The 16,354-nt window shown below is 41.1% G+C and overlaps 2 protein-coding genes across 2 annotated transcripts; both read right to left on the minus strand.

The window, feature by feature from the left end:
* Nucleotides 1-1,187: 1,187 nt before the first annotated feature.
* Nucleotides 1,188-9,990, minus strand: frmd8 (FERM domain containing 8). Its single transcript, XM_079283531.1, has 11 exons — nt 9,881-9,990; nt 8,930-9,027; nt 8,619-8,786; nt 8,310-8,411; nt 7,004-7,062; nt 6,612-6,778; nt 4,284-4,499; nt 4,062-4,185; nt 3,732-3,881; nt 3,259-3,487; nt 1,188-3,112 (listed from the first exon to the last, which is right to left on the minus strand). The coding sequence occupies exons 2-11, from the start codon at nt 9,018-9,020 to the stop codon at nt 3,000-3,002; spliced, it is 1,419 nt and encodes a 472-aa protein (XP_079139657.1). The 5' UTR covers nt 9,021-9,027; nt 9,881-9,990; the 3' UTR covers nt 1,188-2,999.
* Nucleotides 9,991-11,930: 1,940 nt separating this feature from the next.
* rom1a (retinal outer segment membrane protein 1a) lies at nt 11,931-15,381 on the minus strand (the record flags this gene model as incomplete). The annotated part of the gene is made up of 4 exons (XM_079283375.1): nt 11,931-12,137; nt 12,473-12,719; nt 12,840-13,270; nt 15,232-15,381. 4 exons carry the CDS (start codon nt 15,379-15,381, stop codon nt 11,931-11,933), a joined length of 1,035 nt encoding a protein of 344 aa, XP_079139501.1.
* Between the last annotated feature and the right edge of the window lie 973 nt (nt 15,382-16,354).

Genomic DNA, 16,354 nt, shown 5'->3' on the forward strand with positions numbered 1-16,354 from the left:
TGATGTGACACAAAATATAAATGATAAAAGCTTTATTTCATTTGCATGAAGATTAAAAATAAATATGAATTAAACAAAATCCAGCCATATTAAGCCCATTTCTTTCCTGCTGAATGGGCTACACTACATGGTCAATGCTGCCATAAACAAAAGTAAATTAATTTAGAAATGAAAGAAGAAAAAAACACACCGAAAACTGTTGAAACAAGAAGTTTAGTAGTCTGGTCTTCTCATCAATCATAAATTCCGAATGCTAAATTGTGTCTGTTATAAAACAAAGACGTATTCTTGCCTTATAAGAGAAAAACATGAGGCGAAATGCTTACGAGGAATCAAGAAAAGAAGAAACAAAAACCATACAAAAAAAATACAGCTTTACAGGTTTAATCTTAAGAGAAAACAAGTTTATTTTATTATTAAATTGATTGGTCAAAGATTCAAAATATAACAAAAGACTATATATTGCATCATGGACAATTCATTAACAGGGGAATATCCTCCGATTCACTTCAGGCATTTGTTATCAGTAACTATTTAAAGCCAGTTCAACACTTTTTAGGTGGATGTTAAACCATTTCAGAATGAACAGTGTTACATCACACTTACATCCTTGCACAATATACAACCAACATCCAAATTTAACACTAGAATGCTTTTCCAAGCCCACCGGAGCAAGTTGTTGCTTTCATTGTAAAATAAAGAGAAGAGAGGATCTGATCAGAACACATGGCAATGTAAAGGGTTACAGGAGAAAGTCATTGGCTAAAGGGGAAGAAAAGACAAAGTCTCCTTTCATTGACTGGCTCAATATTACCGTCTTGATAGGTTGGGGAGTCATCACTATGGGGGGGGGGGGGGGGGGGGGGGTACAAAAGATCCAGACTGAAAACTCTGAAAATCACCTGGCCAGGTAAAGCACCAAGTTCATTTCAGACAAGACTAAGCAACTGAACATTTTGGGTAGAAACTGAGCTATCATCACACTCACTTATTAAGGTTCACGCAGGAAAATATGTTGCGACAGAATCTGTGTTTTAAAGAGAGGTCAAGCCTTCTTCAGTGCCTCAAATAATCAGAGGATGACTTTCTCTCCCCATCAACAGCCGTTTACAGCACAACGGGTCAAAATGAATAGATATACAAAACACATTGCCTCAATAAAATCACAAAAAGTAACAAGTTAGTGGTTAGTTAAAGAAGTATGGCGTCAGTACATTTAGGCTGCAAGTATTAAACATACTTAACATATATTTTCAGAGAAATTAGGCCCACTTTGCATCAGTTTATTAAAAAAAAAAAGAAAAAAAAAAAGACATGCATATTTGAATAAAGGCAGACTGACCACTCCATTGAAAGGAACCACAATACACTGTTCAACAGCAGCCCAGTGTAGTTAGTTTATCAATACACGCACATCAGCTAGGGAGAATGAAATGAATGGTCTGAAAATGTGGGAAATATATTACAAAACACAAATACTTTTCTCAAACCACCGTAATAACAAAAACTGTCCATTCTTGGTTTCCAAGCCCCAAAACAGTCATTCAGATGCCACAGTACAAACAAAAAGGCACTTTGATGCTTCTGCAAAGTGATACCATGAGGAGATAATGCTTTCAATGACCTACGTCTTCATTTCATTGTTGTGTACATGGACACTAACGAGTATTTGAAAACGAAATAAAAAATAAACTGTGCGTTAGTATCAATAGTGCAGTATCACACGATGTGTAGTCTGATGTGGAATGCCTATTCTACATTGTGACATGCATAGTGTTAAGTTAGCAACAATATATTGGACGGCTGCAGTTAGGTTACAAACGGTAGCTGACGTATAACGAGTCCAAGTGTAGAAAAGTAAAAATATTCTGCAGTTTGCGTGTCTCAGGAGAATCAGGAAGAATAAACGACGCCGCCGTATCCCAAATCAGTGGAAGGCAGATTAATAAATGGCCATTAGTGAGGTGAACTTGTTTGTTAAATGTACAGCAAAGACGGGCACTCTTTGTCTGGAGCGTTATGGTAGCGTACTGTAATGCAGCACGTTTGAGAGGCTTGCTTTGGTGTACAGACTGAGATTTGAACAGTGTAGACAAAAGTTCTTGGTTGGCACATAGTCTTGTCCAGTCAAGCAGATATCTTCCTTAACGGTTGAGAAAAGGGTTCTATTATTATACCCCCGAAAAATACTGAAAACAGACGTCAACACTTTCATACAAAGACAGTGTTCCTTGTCCTTTTTTTTTTTTTTCAAATAAGGTCTACCACGATTGTGCGTGCAAGGAAAAAAATCATTTCAAATGGCTAACCAGAACTTGTAGGCTGCAGTTTGAGTTTGTCAAAGTTGTTTACGAGTCAATCGGTAAAAGTAGTGCTGATAACAGGAAGAATCTTTTTTTCTTCTTCTTCTATCGCTCGTGTTAGAAGTTGCACAAGGACTGTATTGCATCAGTTTTACTTTGCTGATCAGGTCTGACCAAGCAAGTTAAAGTCAAGTCCTGTGCATGGAATTTTTCTAATTGGAAGTTACACTTTGCATATGAAATGCTGACCTTTCAGTGGTAGAAATAAGCTTGGTATGATCTATGAATTGCTAGACGATCTTACTAATTGTACTGTATGGTTTGGGTGGTTCTTGACTCTAATTTGACTATTTTATTGGTGCAAATAAATTCATGCTCCGACTTGACGACTTGAACCCTGTTTAACAAATGTAAATCCCAGCAGAATTCATTTTTGTGCGACGTCCTAACTGCACTTCCTTGGAAGCATACGGGGTTAATAGATCATTTTGTTTTTCACATTACTGTACTCTCTTAATATACACACACACACACAACGTCAAAAGATAAATATCGCGACTCACACTTGGATCGCTCGCTTGGTCCTTTGCATGTTCATATATTATCAGTTATGTGTCGAGTCCTTCTCTTTAAATCTCAGTGTACAGTGTTCAGGTTTGGTCTTCGAGAGGCACGGGGCAGAGCTGGTGAGCGAGTTTAACCCTGCTCCAGACTCTCCGTCACCTGCACGGCGGAGTATGCAGGCGCAGACGCCTGTCGGGTGAAGAAGGACGCGGCTCTTTTCGGCTTCAAGCGTTTGATTTCCTTTCCTGGAAGACAACAATGGAGGAATAGTGAAAAAACGACTACAACTGAAGTTGCTACGGGGAGATTGTCTCGGTATAGAGGTAGCTCACTCTCGAAAGATTATACCCGCAAGTAGGCTTGGGCTACAAAAGGTAACCCCTAGACTCACCATTGTCCACGTAGCTGATAGTGTTAAGTGAATGGACCCGACTGCACAGGACGCTGCTTTGCCTGCGCAGCATCCCGCGCTGTCGGCCGAGTCCGTTCTTGTTGCTGCCGTCCTGTCCAGCAGGCTGCTGAGACAGACTCCCCTCACCGGCCATTTCCACTGCAGCTCCTCCCTCAGTCGCAGACCTCAGCTCCACACAGAACTCAATGAATCCGCTCATCAGCTCTGCCTGGTTGACGAAAGAAAAAGGAAACGCTGATGAGCCTTTAGACGTGTATACATTAAAGGCTGTGATACTTTTCCGATGACAAAGGGGTCAGATTACCAGCCTTGGATTAGGGCCTGGAGGCATTACTGCCTCTAGCATTATACAACATCTCTTCACCATCTGTTGTTGGTCAAAGAGATCGTATGACATTCAATCTAATCTCAGACCATGTTGTGAATTCTGAATGTCACAAACGTGTTCCTACCTGTTTTGAGTAGATCTTCAGCAACTTGTTGACAGGAGTGCCGTCTTCATCGCCATCGAACTCCAGCCACAGAATGTGCGAGTCCCCCTGCTCCTCGGGGTAGCTGTGGTCCCAGGAAAGCTCGTTGAATTGCAGGCCGAGCAGCACATGCTGCGAGGAAAATGTGTTCCAACCGGAGAAATCAGGTTATAGTTCATGACGAGAAACAGAAAACTGCTCTCAACGTATCTGCGGTGTGCACGGGGATTATCCAAATATGCACACACACACACAAAGTGAGAAACCCGGCGTTGTGTTGTTGTTCCACAGAGCCGTCAACCAAAGACTCACCTTCTCTTTGACATCCATCACATGAACTCCCTCCAGGCAGATCCCGACGCTGACAGCTTTGCGTTTGGCCCTTTGGAGAATCCCTTGCACTGGTTTGTCGATCTCCCCAAAGAAGAAAGCGCACCTGTGTGCGTAGTTAAAGCCAATTAAAACCGAATAAATAGGAAGTGATTTGAGGGAAACCACATGAGTGTATGAATGGCTCATTGCACAAAGTCTTACCCGTAGTAAGGCAGAGAGTGACATGTGTTGAGGTACTGGTGCAGGAGCTGCGTGGGCTCAGGAGAGTTCCCAGCGGGTGTGCTGATCTTTTGGTACTCCGCCATTAGGTTCTGCTCCAGGCCCGTCTGACGGCTCGACTTCCCTCTCAGAGTGGAGAGCAAACCTCCACTCCCCATGGCAACATGAGCAGGCAGGAGAGAAGACAGCTTCTTCTTTCTGTGGAAAGCAGACGAGAGACAGAGTTTGCAATATGCATTGAGTGCATCTTAAATGTGCAAATCTAAAAGATTGTGCTAAATCCACAAATCATTGTTTAACATGTACTGTTTGATCCGTCTTTACGATCAACAGGCTGCTGGAACATCCGATTGAGTCAGTGCAGTATTTCCTTCGCTGCCCTACTGTGCCGTTATACATTTCTCCTTCACTCCTGCAGTTGCTATACAACTCGGCCCCCTCGTCAATCACTCAATTGACATTTTTTGTTCTTTCATGCCACCCATCCAAAGATCCTTCGTCAAACGTTTCATGACGGCCACAAAATCGAACGTGTTGGTCTCACAATAAAGTTCTTTACAGTACGAGTGTTGCTGCAATTTTGACCTCGTCGTCTCAAGTACTACCACTTCACATATCGACATGAAAACTCTCCTTAAGCGGGACAGCTTCTGTTCTTTGGCGTCATAAAAGACGTCAGCTGCTGATTACCGAGAGATCGTCTGAAAAAAAAAAAAACAGAACTCTTGATCTAAAATATAATCTGCAACTCGTGATTATGATACAAAGAATGAGCAGTATACGTCAAGATCGTCAAGCTGATAGTTGTGTTTTTCCTTCTCAACAATAGTCCAATCACGTCATAATTTGAGGATTTGATTCGACTGCATTGTTAATCATCATGTAATTTATGTGTAGAAGATGAACTCTGTGTCTTCTCTCATTTAAGAGGCTTTACATTTCCATGTCCATCCCGCTCCAATCAAAAATGTAATTTTGAGTTTGGTACTTAAAATCTAACAAGTAACTGAAAAACACAGCTGTGGCACGATAAGTGTGAAATATGAAAAAGTCAAAGCCCCCAAAAAACAAAAGAAGCTCTGTTGACCTTTTGTCCCGATGCCTGTTTTCATAAAATAACATATCGTGGCTGATTGTGCTGAAGTACTTAAAGCGGCGTAATCTACCAGCTGCTCTCTAGAACATGTGGGTTAATGGACACGAGTTCCGGCATTTATTTTTTTTCTTGGCTGAAGTGAAGCATCCTCTCATGATTTGACAAAGTTGACCGCAGGGGCCAGAACACACTTCTTCATTTTCTAAAAAAAGGCGAACCATTACAGAGTCGATGGTGAACGCCACGAAAACTGTCCATTTAAGCAGAACGTCTGGTTTGACCATGTGTTGAAAAAAATGCTGTGTGTGTTAATTATCTTACTAGAAAATGGCCCAAAGCTGGCTCACTTTCATGTGTTTACATGTTACACAACTCATGTCTGTCTGTGAAATAGGAAGCAGGAGCCAGGAGACGGCGAGTTTAGCTTAGCTTAGCATAAAGACTGGAAGCAGAGGGAAACAGCTAGACTTACCCGGGATCGGACGAAAAGATAAAGTTTCACAAAAAGATATTACAGGTAAAAAAAAAGAAAAAAGGTTAATGTACTTATTGGTCAGTGTGCACATGGGAGGGGTTTATAGAATGCTATTTTGAGGTCTCAAACATATTTAAAAAAGGCATTAAAAAGAGGTAAAGCTGAGCTGTTGTTATCACGTTTGACACAGCTGTTTCAGAGGTATGAGACCAGTGATGTGACTGGCTGAGAGAATATTTAATAATCCCCACACCCGCTGATCTATAGTCACCTTGACCCAGCATGTCACGCTGCTGCACATGCGCTACATGAACCAAAGTAGGTGCGCCTGGAGAGACTCCCACACAGTCCTACCAAACTTGCACTTGACATTCTTCAAATTTCAACTGAAGATGCAAAATATTAAACTGAGGGTGCATTGCATGCATTTTGAGAAAACAAGACAGCTTCAGCAGCCAGGATCTGAAACATTTTGAGAGATCTCGCAAAATGTACATTTTTATTCCCCCTTCTCGGGCTCTGTATAGACTGGCTCTGACAAGAAGGTAAAAAGACAAAAAAACAAACAAACATTGAGTGGAATCTATCCGTTTCATTTCAGCAAATAAGCATAGTTCCCAAAATGTCCAACTACTCCTTTAAGAGAACGTCAACAACATCTAGAAAACTCCAAAATACAAAAGCATTTTAAAACCCACATCCAGACTTTGTTTTTTTTCCAGCAACCTGTCTAACTTACCTTATAGTAGTGCTAAACTGTTGCCCGTCAAGACCAGTTCCCTCATCAAGAGCGAGCGACAAGGCTCCGAGACCCGCCCAGTGCTCGGGGTCACAGGGGTACCGGCCCGTGAGAATGTTGCCCCTGGCCTCCTCATACAGAAGCCTCAGCACTCCCTCGTCATCGATCTGCTCAGGAGTGGCAGGACGACAACGGCTATCCATCAGTCATCAGGACAACTAACGAGAACTACAACTTCAGACATCAACCAAAAATCTATATTAAAGCCCACTCAGCCCTTTTGGGAGTCAACAGATTTACTAAACTTACCAGTGATCGATTACAATGTCTTAGTAATTCACTCCTATGTAAGATTATTGAATGTTCTTGCACAGAATTAGGGTCAATAGTACCTGCAGCTCTTTAGATTTAGGATAGAAGACGTTCCGGCGGTACTGGAGACATGGTTCATCTGAGTAAAGAGTAGAGGACAACGATGGATTAGGGTTCAGGTGACCATCTGTATGTTATTGAAGTTTGTTCGTCACTGAGTGATATTGAGCCGCACGCCCAGAGTGGGAGAGTGAGGGTATAGTGTCAAACACTGTGGTGGAAACCTACTCCAAAAAATCAATTTATCGACAAACTGTTTCAGCGCTGCCTAAATGAGCTAACTTTAACATTTAAGAAAAAACAACTGATGGTCTGGTGACAATAATAATGCTACATGGCCACTTCTGTATGAGAGGATGGTAATTTATTTTAAAAACATACAACTTAACCATCGTACATGAAAAAACATTTAACGCTCAGACTTTCCCATTTGTCAGCATATCGTGGACACTGCTACGGTGGTCGCTGAACAACCCTCATCCTGAGCTTCAAAATAACATTTGTATGATGTGAATGATTTACGGCTTGAAATGTCAAAAAGAGCCAAAATATCTACTCTATACTGTATGAATATATCATGTGGCCTAAACTAATGTGGTAACTGTTTAGCTGTATTATTTGAATAGGAAATATTCACTAAAACGCAGCAAGTGTCATTTCGTCTCTTCCTCAGAGTGGTTTCTCTTCATGTTTTTTGACTTCCTACATGTTCCAGGTTTTATTCTGCTTGTTCAGCCACAGCTCATTTTTACTTGCCAACTTCTTCTCTTTTATTTCAAGCAAACCTGACAGAAATTTTACCCTAGGCGAGCTACTAAGCAACAACAATTTAGAAGTAAGCTACAAATCCACAGGGAACAGCTGCAGAGAAAGAAACTGGCTGTGCTTTGGCACGACCGCGTTTTGAAACCAGGTTACTGAGAGAAACAAGCCGAGGGCAGGGAGTGTACTGTACTGGCAATGGCAATAACTTTGTTACTCTTAAACTGACAATTCCATGCAGTTAGTAAGAAATCACATATTGTAAGTAGTTTAGTAGTTACAGTGTTATTCTGGTGCAGACTTTAGAGGATGTGGCCTTTTTAGGTAAGAGTTTTAAATTAAAAAGGCAAAGTGAGGAGACCGAGTAGTCACTGAGCCTTACTTTATCTTTTGGTCAACAATTTTTGCAAATAATCTGCTGTTCAGTGGCAGAAACCAACACACAGGAAAGAAACTTCTTCATTTCAATTTTATTTCTCCAGCAGAAATCGGACTCCTTACGTTACCCAGCTTCTTGTTCAGCTGACTTCGAATAAAATGTGAAGACACAGACCAAACTCTCACCTTGTGAGATGTCTTCCGCCGAGGCCTCAGTGAAGCGATACAGCAAGTCCTGCCACTGCCGACACAGTTTGTATGGTTGATGCCTTGCCTTTAACTGCAATTCTGGGGAGCAAAAAGGAGGCGAGTGTAACACAGTGAGATGTGTCCGATATACTGCTCTGGTTCTTGTGCCGCTTGCTATTGTGACTCTGGAGCTGCTAACATCGCCGTATCATTTAAAGAGAAAATATGCATGTGTGTAATATGTAACAGTTTGTATCCAGACTATGACATATTTTTAAAAACACAGAAGCACACAAAAAGTGTTACCGAGCAGTGGAGAACATAGCCAGAAGGCGAAAGCATCCTGTGCAGACTCAGGAATATGGAGAGTCTCGCGAACACTGCGGCCCAACTCCTGCACAGACACACTGCAGAGTCCTTCTACTGTTAAGTGTACTGCGCTGTCACCACAGATGTATACAAGCACATCTTGAGCTGTGTGGAAAAACACAAATAAACAAAAAATTAAAAAATGACAAAAGACAAGTAAGCCCAAGAGAAACAACACCACATGTGTTAGGAAACAGAGGAGTGATTTTATCCTCCATGGAGGAACAATAATATTTTCTGCACCGTACCACGGGAAAGTGTTGCGGAAGAAGCAACACTTCCTCTTTGCGAGTGATCATCCGATGAATCTGGAGGAAAATTGCAGTTGTCTCCATCCATCTCTACTCTGAAACACAATGACCAAACTCAGTCACAAATATGTACCCAGTAACATGACATTCATAACAATGAAACTCCACACGTGTGGTAGTTTTCAGGTGTGCAAATGTCACTTAAAGTATGAGGTCATACTCCTTTCATCCACATGTGTGATGGGACAAGTGTTGCATTTTGTTAACACAAAACTTCCTGATTTCTTAAAATCAAAGTTGTATATGCACAGCCGGCTAACCAGAGTGGACTGTAAAAGTTATATGTGGCGCACATACTGACATTAGTCTCGTATACCTTCAAATAAATACCTAGTATCTGCTTTAGAGGTGACTTCACTAAACAGATACAGTATTAGTGGGTGGATCTTCCTCCAGTCATGGTTTTAATGATCAAGTAATCACGCTAATTTAGTCAAAATTTAGTCAATGTTATGAAGCACCGTTTATATGGCATTTAATAGGGCTTCGAGCATTGATATACAATAGCCTAAATGCAGAGAGGAAGCGGCACAATCCCAAGGCCCGTGGAACAAGGGCTAGCTAGCTAACGTTACCCATGTCCTCTCGTTACATGCTCAAATAAACCCAAACAACATCCCATGGATTCAAGCCACGAGCTAAATGTATTTATTTAGCTAAAAGGGAAATAAACCGTGCTCGCTAATGTTACCGACGTGTTGAGACTGTCACTAAACATTATTGCGATACCTTTAGCTAGATACAGTACGCTTTAGGTATCAGTTGATCACAATCTTGTCACTTTGGTAGTTAACGTTAGTTAACTTAGCTCCCTTTAGGTGTTTTGTCCAAAAGTCTGACATACTGTAGAGCAAGTGAAGGAAAAATATGTCTCTATTGTCCACCTACCTGAGTAAATTCCCCTCCTCGTGCTGCTTATGCGCTGGCTAGGACAGCTAACTTTTAAAATACCGTAGCTAAATACATAAGCAAATCAACGGATCGCTGTTTACCGCTGGCTACGGCTAGTCAGTTGTCTAAAACTAGCTTTCCGGGCAGCTGCAACAGTTTAAGTGTGTTACTGGAGGACGGTTCGCTCATTCTGAACCTCCCTTTTAACGGGCGTGACAGTCACTCTGCAGGATTGGAAACACCGCGTTTACTGAGATATTCATGAATGAAGTAAACATTAAAACAGCCAAGAGCAAATACTTCAAAGTAGTGTTCTGGAAGTCATTGAACTGAACACTAGCCGAAAGACTGTACAGTTTGAACAATTGTACACGGGACAGGTTCAAAAATGTACGATCCCGTAAATGAGTTGAATAAGGAGTTGACGTAGAGAGCGCGTAGTTGCCCGTCACGCGATCAAAACGTCATCGCGTCTGTAACTACGCAGGCAGCAGTTTAATTATATGTATCTGTTCTCACGATTCTAGGTTGTTGCTGATATATTGATTCACAAACAACAGTTGTGAGCCAAAGTTAAATCGTGTTTTTATTAGAAACATTTTCAATAAGCAGACTCGTCTGCGGAAGTGCTCTCCAGTATACCTTTACTAAACTGTAATAGGGTCCTGTAATAATGTAGGCCCATTGTTCGAAGTCAATGGACAAGGTGTAGTTGTACCCTATACATGTTTGTTTTGTCCTGCATGTGGACAGAAATAGCATCTAGGCTTAACTCCCATGCAATAAATAATATCATCATGCAAAGGTCGTTGTAAGCTACAACCTCAAAAACGACTGAATCACTGAATCGAACTGTACACTGACCTTCACAAAAGTAATATTAATTTCATGGTGCTGACCTACAACAGGTTTGGCATTGCAACATTAGTGTTCTGGTATCATTATGTCAAGCTATTGACAGGTTTCTAACAAATAATATTAATAATAATAATGGACATTTTGTGTTCAATCAAGATACAATCAAGATGAACAGATTGGATCTTTTGCAATAACAATACATGGGAAGCCTCTGAGATCTGTATTGATGATTTGAAACCTAAATATGGTGTAATTGTTTTGAGTCATTGGAGGTCTGCCTAACCCCAGAAAGTCACTAAAGACATATGTTTTTAACAGGACCTTTAATAAAGCTATGTTGATATTAGAAACTGATTCAGAGATGAACTAATATGTTGTCTCTCTAAACACTGTAGAATATTTCTCTTTTATATCAAATGAGCTGCCATGGGAAATGGGTAAAGAACACACATTTGAAATAATTTTTCTTCAGTACAGTGTAAATGTTTTTTTGTCAGCAAAAAAAGTCTTGGCATAGTTCTCTGCTTCTTAAATCCACCTGACGCAGGTGTCTAATTGCAAGGGCAGCAGGTTGAGTGTTAACAAATGAGATTAAAAGCTTTATTAAAGGTGTCAGAACAGAGGACACACTTGACAGCTTTCACTGCATTACTGACATTGATGATATCAATCTTCATAATCCTATTCCTTTCACTGGAAGGGAGAACTTAGCAATGTGGAGGGTAACATCTGACATGTTAAGTATTTCTACGTCTGCATGCTGTTAGAAAAAATAAGCAGTAAGTGAATCCACAACATAAGGCATTTAATGACATCAAACTTTAATAAGACATCTGTTATATTATGTCCCATAGTCCTGTGGTTCAGCGGAGCATAGTGCCTCATGTCTATGGCCTTATCATTAAAATCAAAAAATAAAACTGGGAAATAATTTATTTTAAATGGATTGTATCGACTTATTTTATGATGTTGTACAGTATGTGGTTAGCAGTTCTGCATATGGAATGTGAAAGAACAGTTATATATTAAACATCCACTTCACATGTGATGGTGATCAGACAATAAAAAATACTATCAATAAGTCTTAAATAAATCTGTAGAAATTTGTGACGAATATTCTGCTTTCAAATGCAAATCATTAATTATCTATGCGTAAAAAATATTTACATGTGTGTACATCATTTGTGCGTTAGGGGACAGCTGGTTTTCCAGGAGTGCCCTCTTCCACCTGGTTTGTGAGCAGGAAGAACTTCATCACAGGTTCGATGTACTCCATGACGGTTTCTTTCACCGATTTCTCCAGCAAGTACCCTTCTGTCTCAATCTCTGTGTTCTCTTTCCCCGCCACTGCCTCCATGGAGGTCTGTAGGAACCGCAGGCTCACCAGCACAGAGCCCTGGCAGGGAGGAGGGTGGAGAGTTGGGAGGGGGGGGGGGGCAGGTTAGACGTAGAAGCAGATTCCATTAGAGAGCATCATCAGGGATCCACATACACTACCAAACGGCTTAGTGTATATACAGAATGGTGGGTTGTCGCTACACGTTTTTTTTTCATGCATGCTTACGAAGACATCGCACAATGTTAGTATGTGGTTTTATAAGACATTGGCAGCTGTACCAGTCCCCAAAAAGCCAATGTTACCCCTCGACCCATTCCAAATCAAAAGCTCACTTTAGCTCAAACAACTCTGCCTGAAATTGCTGTAAAACCACCGTGATTCTTCTCAAATACCTGTAAGATGAAGACTGACAGTACTCCAGCCCCAATGGTGTTCATCAGGCCCATGTAGTAGTTGACCAGGGCCTCTCTGCAGCCTCGGAGGTAGATATTGAGCTCCTCGGTTTGGTATTCATAATTATAGTGAGCCGAGTTGTTGGTGAGCTGAGACAGGATGCATGGCCGCGGGGAGGTGGGGTTGCAGCAACTGAACGGGACTCCATCTATCAAGTAACGGCCATCCACGTTGCTCTTAATGCGGCTAAGGAAACAAGTGATAAGATGTGTTTTTGCATTGCAGATACAGTACAATAATCAGATTGTTGTACATGTCCTCAGGATGGGAAACCCACTCCCCTCTATAATATTATGCACAACTTACTCTTTCACGTCCTTGGAGCTGAAATCAAGGTAGCGGTTGCTGATCCACTGGACCTCAAACCAGTCCCTGAAATCGTTGTTTCCACAGCACTGAAACTCCATCTGCAGGCGATCGATGTTCTGTTTCTGGTAGCAGCGGCCCGGGGTGTCTGTGTCCTTGTAGAAGCGGATGCCGTTCCTCAGGCCAACTTTCAGGGAAGACTCCAGGCTGCCCTTCATCACATAGCTCATGATGACAGCTAGCAGCATGAGGACGGTGAAGAAGCAGGAGACGGCAAAATAGGGCTTCAGCATTCTCTTCCAGCGAGGAAACCGCTCTGCATCCAGAGCATCCTGGCAGATCCTTGAAGCAAAGTAGTTGATACCCAAGGAGGCCAGGCCAACAATTATGAGGGTGTTGGGCACAACATGTACGTCTGAGTTATCCATTACCTGTAAGTGAGTCACACAATAATGTAATCAGTAAAAACTCTATTTGTTTGCTGTAAGGAAACATACATGAGGACATTCTTTGTTAAAGGGATGCATAATATTTCAACAACCGTGTGAACATACGCTGCATGTAAATCAAAGTACCCAACAGACGTAATGTGGCGATTTGCCTCAAATTACCAGAAAATTCACCTGGAAATACATTGTTGCACATCAACTGCCAAACACCCACAGTTATTCAAAAGCTACTGAAGCTATATGTTGCTGATGGTGGGGAAACATCCAGACCTGGTTGCATTCATAGATGTGTGGGTGTGACTGTATGTCTGACTTTACATCCTTGAATTTAAATTTAAAGTTCTGTGAGTTTTGACAACATGCGTGTTGATGAATGCTTGAATGTTCAAGAGAATTCAACCTTTATTTATGAAGCAGAGATCTCCTAAATGTATGTGTAATGATTTTCATCAGCAGCATTACAGTCGGTCACAGTTTAATCAGAGTTTAATGAGCACTGAGCAGCTCACTTCAAGCCGTTGAGGCTCAGCTGTGTTGCTCAAGGGCAACTACAGTAGTTGTCCTTCTCTCGCTGAGTCTAAATTTTGCTGGCAGGATTCATAAGTACACCGTTAAAAAACATGCAAATAGAGCAAATACAAAGCAAAAAAGATATGAATTATCTGTCCTTTGTTAAATGTAGTAATATATAGTAAGGTTATACACCATGAGACTATGTATTGAGAGCAAACGTTTTTGCTAAATTAGCATATTTTACTGGTTTTTGCAGAGGATCTTTGCACAAACCACGAGTCTGGGAATTCTCTTTTAGGAAAATGAGAAGACAAGAGTTGAATAAACTCACATAGTTAAGCATTTGTGACCGTTTAATCGTATGGAAGACACTCAAAGTACTGAACAGAATCTGGTGGCTTTTTAACATCTTACATTTGACTGATTTTAGTTCAGTGCAAAATGATGGGATGAAAATCAGTGGGGTGAGCTTCAGTGCAATATACAATCGGCGATGAAATGAGAACATTTCTGTGAGCCTCAGATTCTGTAATTTATCGTTTGCGTCTGTAATTTTCTTTTTTCTTTTCCTGTTCATAATAATCACCCTTACAATTTGTACAGCCATGCAAACAGAATACTGTCATGATCTCGGCTGCACAAAATTCTTACGATTAAAATAATTGTGGTACTTTATTTCAAAAACACTGAGATGGCGTGAACAACATAGCTGTAAATACATAGTTGTGCAAATAGTATGTTTTTGAGGGTGCAAATTATTTAATGATGCAAACTACTTAAATGTAGAAATAGAATACATTCAAATAAGCTAAAAACTATAGAGGTTTGTTGTCAATGCAAAGTTGACTGCCTTCAGGAGTAGGGATTAAGGTGATTAAGGCTGACGGAGCCTGGTTTATTAAATGATGAGCCAGGATCTAAAGTGGGTCACAGGTGTATTTGCCTCTTCTTGGTCTCTAACAAGGACATTTCTTTGTATCAGATTTCATTTGTCCTTTTTCTCCAAAATATATTGTACCAACAGTTTAAAAGTAAGACAGACATAGTTGTCATCTGTCAGGTGTGCATACTGTTATTCATGTAAATCAGTACATTGGTGTGTAATCAACGGTGTCAACTAACAACTACCAAAAACGCTGTCCCTCAATGTAGATATTTATTGGACAACTTAGTGTTTAGAGGTTCATGTGTTATCTGTTGGAAACAAGGCATGTTGTTATTTTTCTCCCAGTAGGCACACAGTTGGTCTACTCCCTTATAGTATACACAATATATCTATACACTGAGGAACATCATGTCACTCACTTCTGCAATCAAACTATAAGTTACTACACTATTGATTGTTGCAATGTGTCGATAACTTACAGTACATGTCATAAACTAAAAAGCTTTGGAATGAAATGAACTAAGCTTCAGTAAAACTTGAGTACCTCTGCCCTCCTGCGGAGCTCCGTCTTGAGGATGCAGCCCAGGCCGAAGGTGATAGCCCCGGCGACTGTGGCACACCAGGAGAGGAGCCACAGTCCCTGGGCTAGCTTCACCCTTTTCTGAAAGGGGAACTTCATCTTCATCACCACCATGGTTGCAGCGAGGGAAATCCAAGTCTTACCGGGGGAATAGGGGAAGGAGAGCGACGAGGTCACGAGAGCCGATGCTGGGCTTTTTCTGCCAGGAGGAAAGAGAGGTCAGAGGCAGGAGATGACGATGACAAAACGGAAATTCAACACTGAATTTGGAAAGTAAACCGGTGGCAACAAAGCGAGCACAATTAAAAACCCACTGATGATAGTTTTCTGCGAGCAAACTTTGACTTAAGAATTAAACCGAGAGGTTGGTGCAAAATCCTTGGAGAATAAGGTTTTACAGCTTCACAAGTTGCTCATTCCCAATGAAACAGATATTGGCATCAAAATTCACCTTATTTGTCTCCCCGAAAAGTCCAGAAAAAGTCCAGTTATCTCCACCGACCACTATGTACCATCCAGTGTGCCACACAGTGGATTTGGCACACTGGATGCTGCGAGCGTCTTAACACTAATGCCTACCTATCCCATTAAATTGGCCTGTGAATCCAGGCCATTGTCTGCTCAGCATCCATCACTCATCACACATGGACGACAAAACTAATTGAACCTGACAGGATATTATGATAAGCCACTAACTGTGAAACACTTGTCCTCAAATGCACACATAAACTGGAGTCAATATAAGATGAAAAGAATGAGATATGTATTCAGATGAATAAATTCCTATTTATATTTCATCATAATATCTTATCATGTTCTTTATTTCCTGCTTGGGTTGTCTGCAGAATTCAAGGATCATTTCAGGCTAAATCTAGACAGCATGATGAGGCTCTTGTTGCCCCCCTGACACTGGTTCAGGACTCACTGTTAAAAGAGTATGCATCTGTGCAGTCCTGAGGCTGCAGAAATCCCGACATCCTAACCAGCTATACAACCTCAATGACATCCTTTAATAAGGAGAGATGGGCTCACACTTTCCAATCTCTGTCAGTCCTGCCTGCTGAACAGGTGGTGTGTCTAGTCGCGT

Source organism: Melanostigma gelatinosum (assembly GCF_949748355.1).
Source record: "Melanostigma gelatinosum genome assembly, chromosome: 14".
In the NCBI taxonomy this organism is placed as follows: domain Eukaryota; kingdom Metazoa; phylum Chordata; class Actinopteri; order Perciformes; family Zoarcidae; genus Melanostigma; species Melanostigma gelatinosum.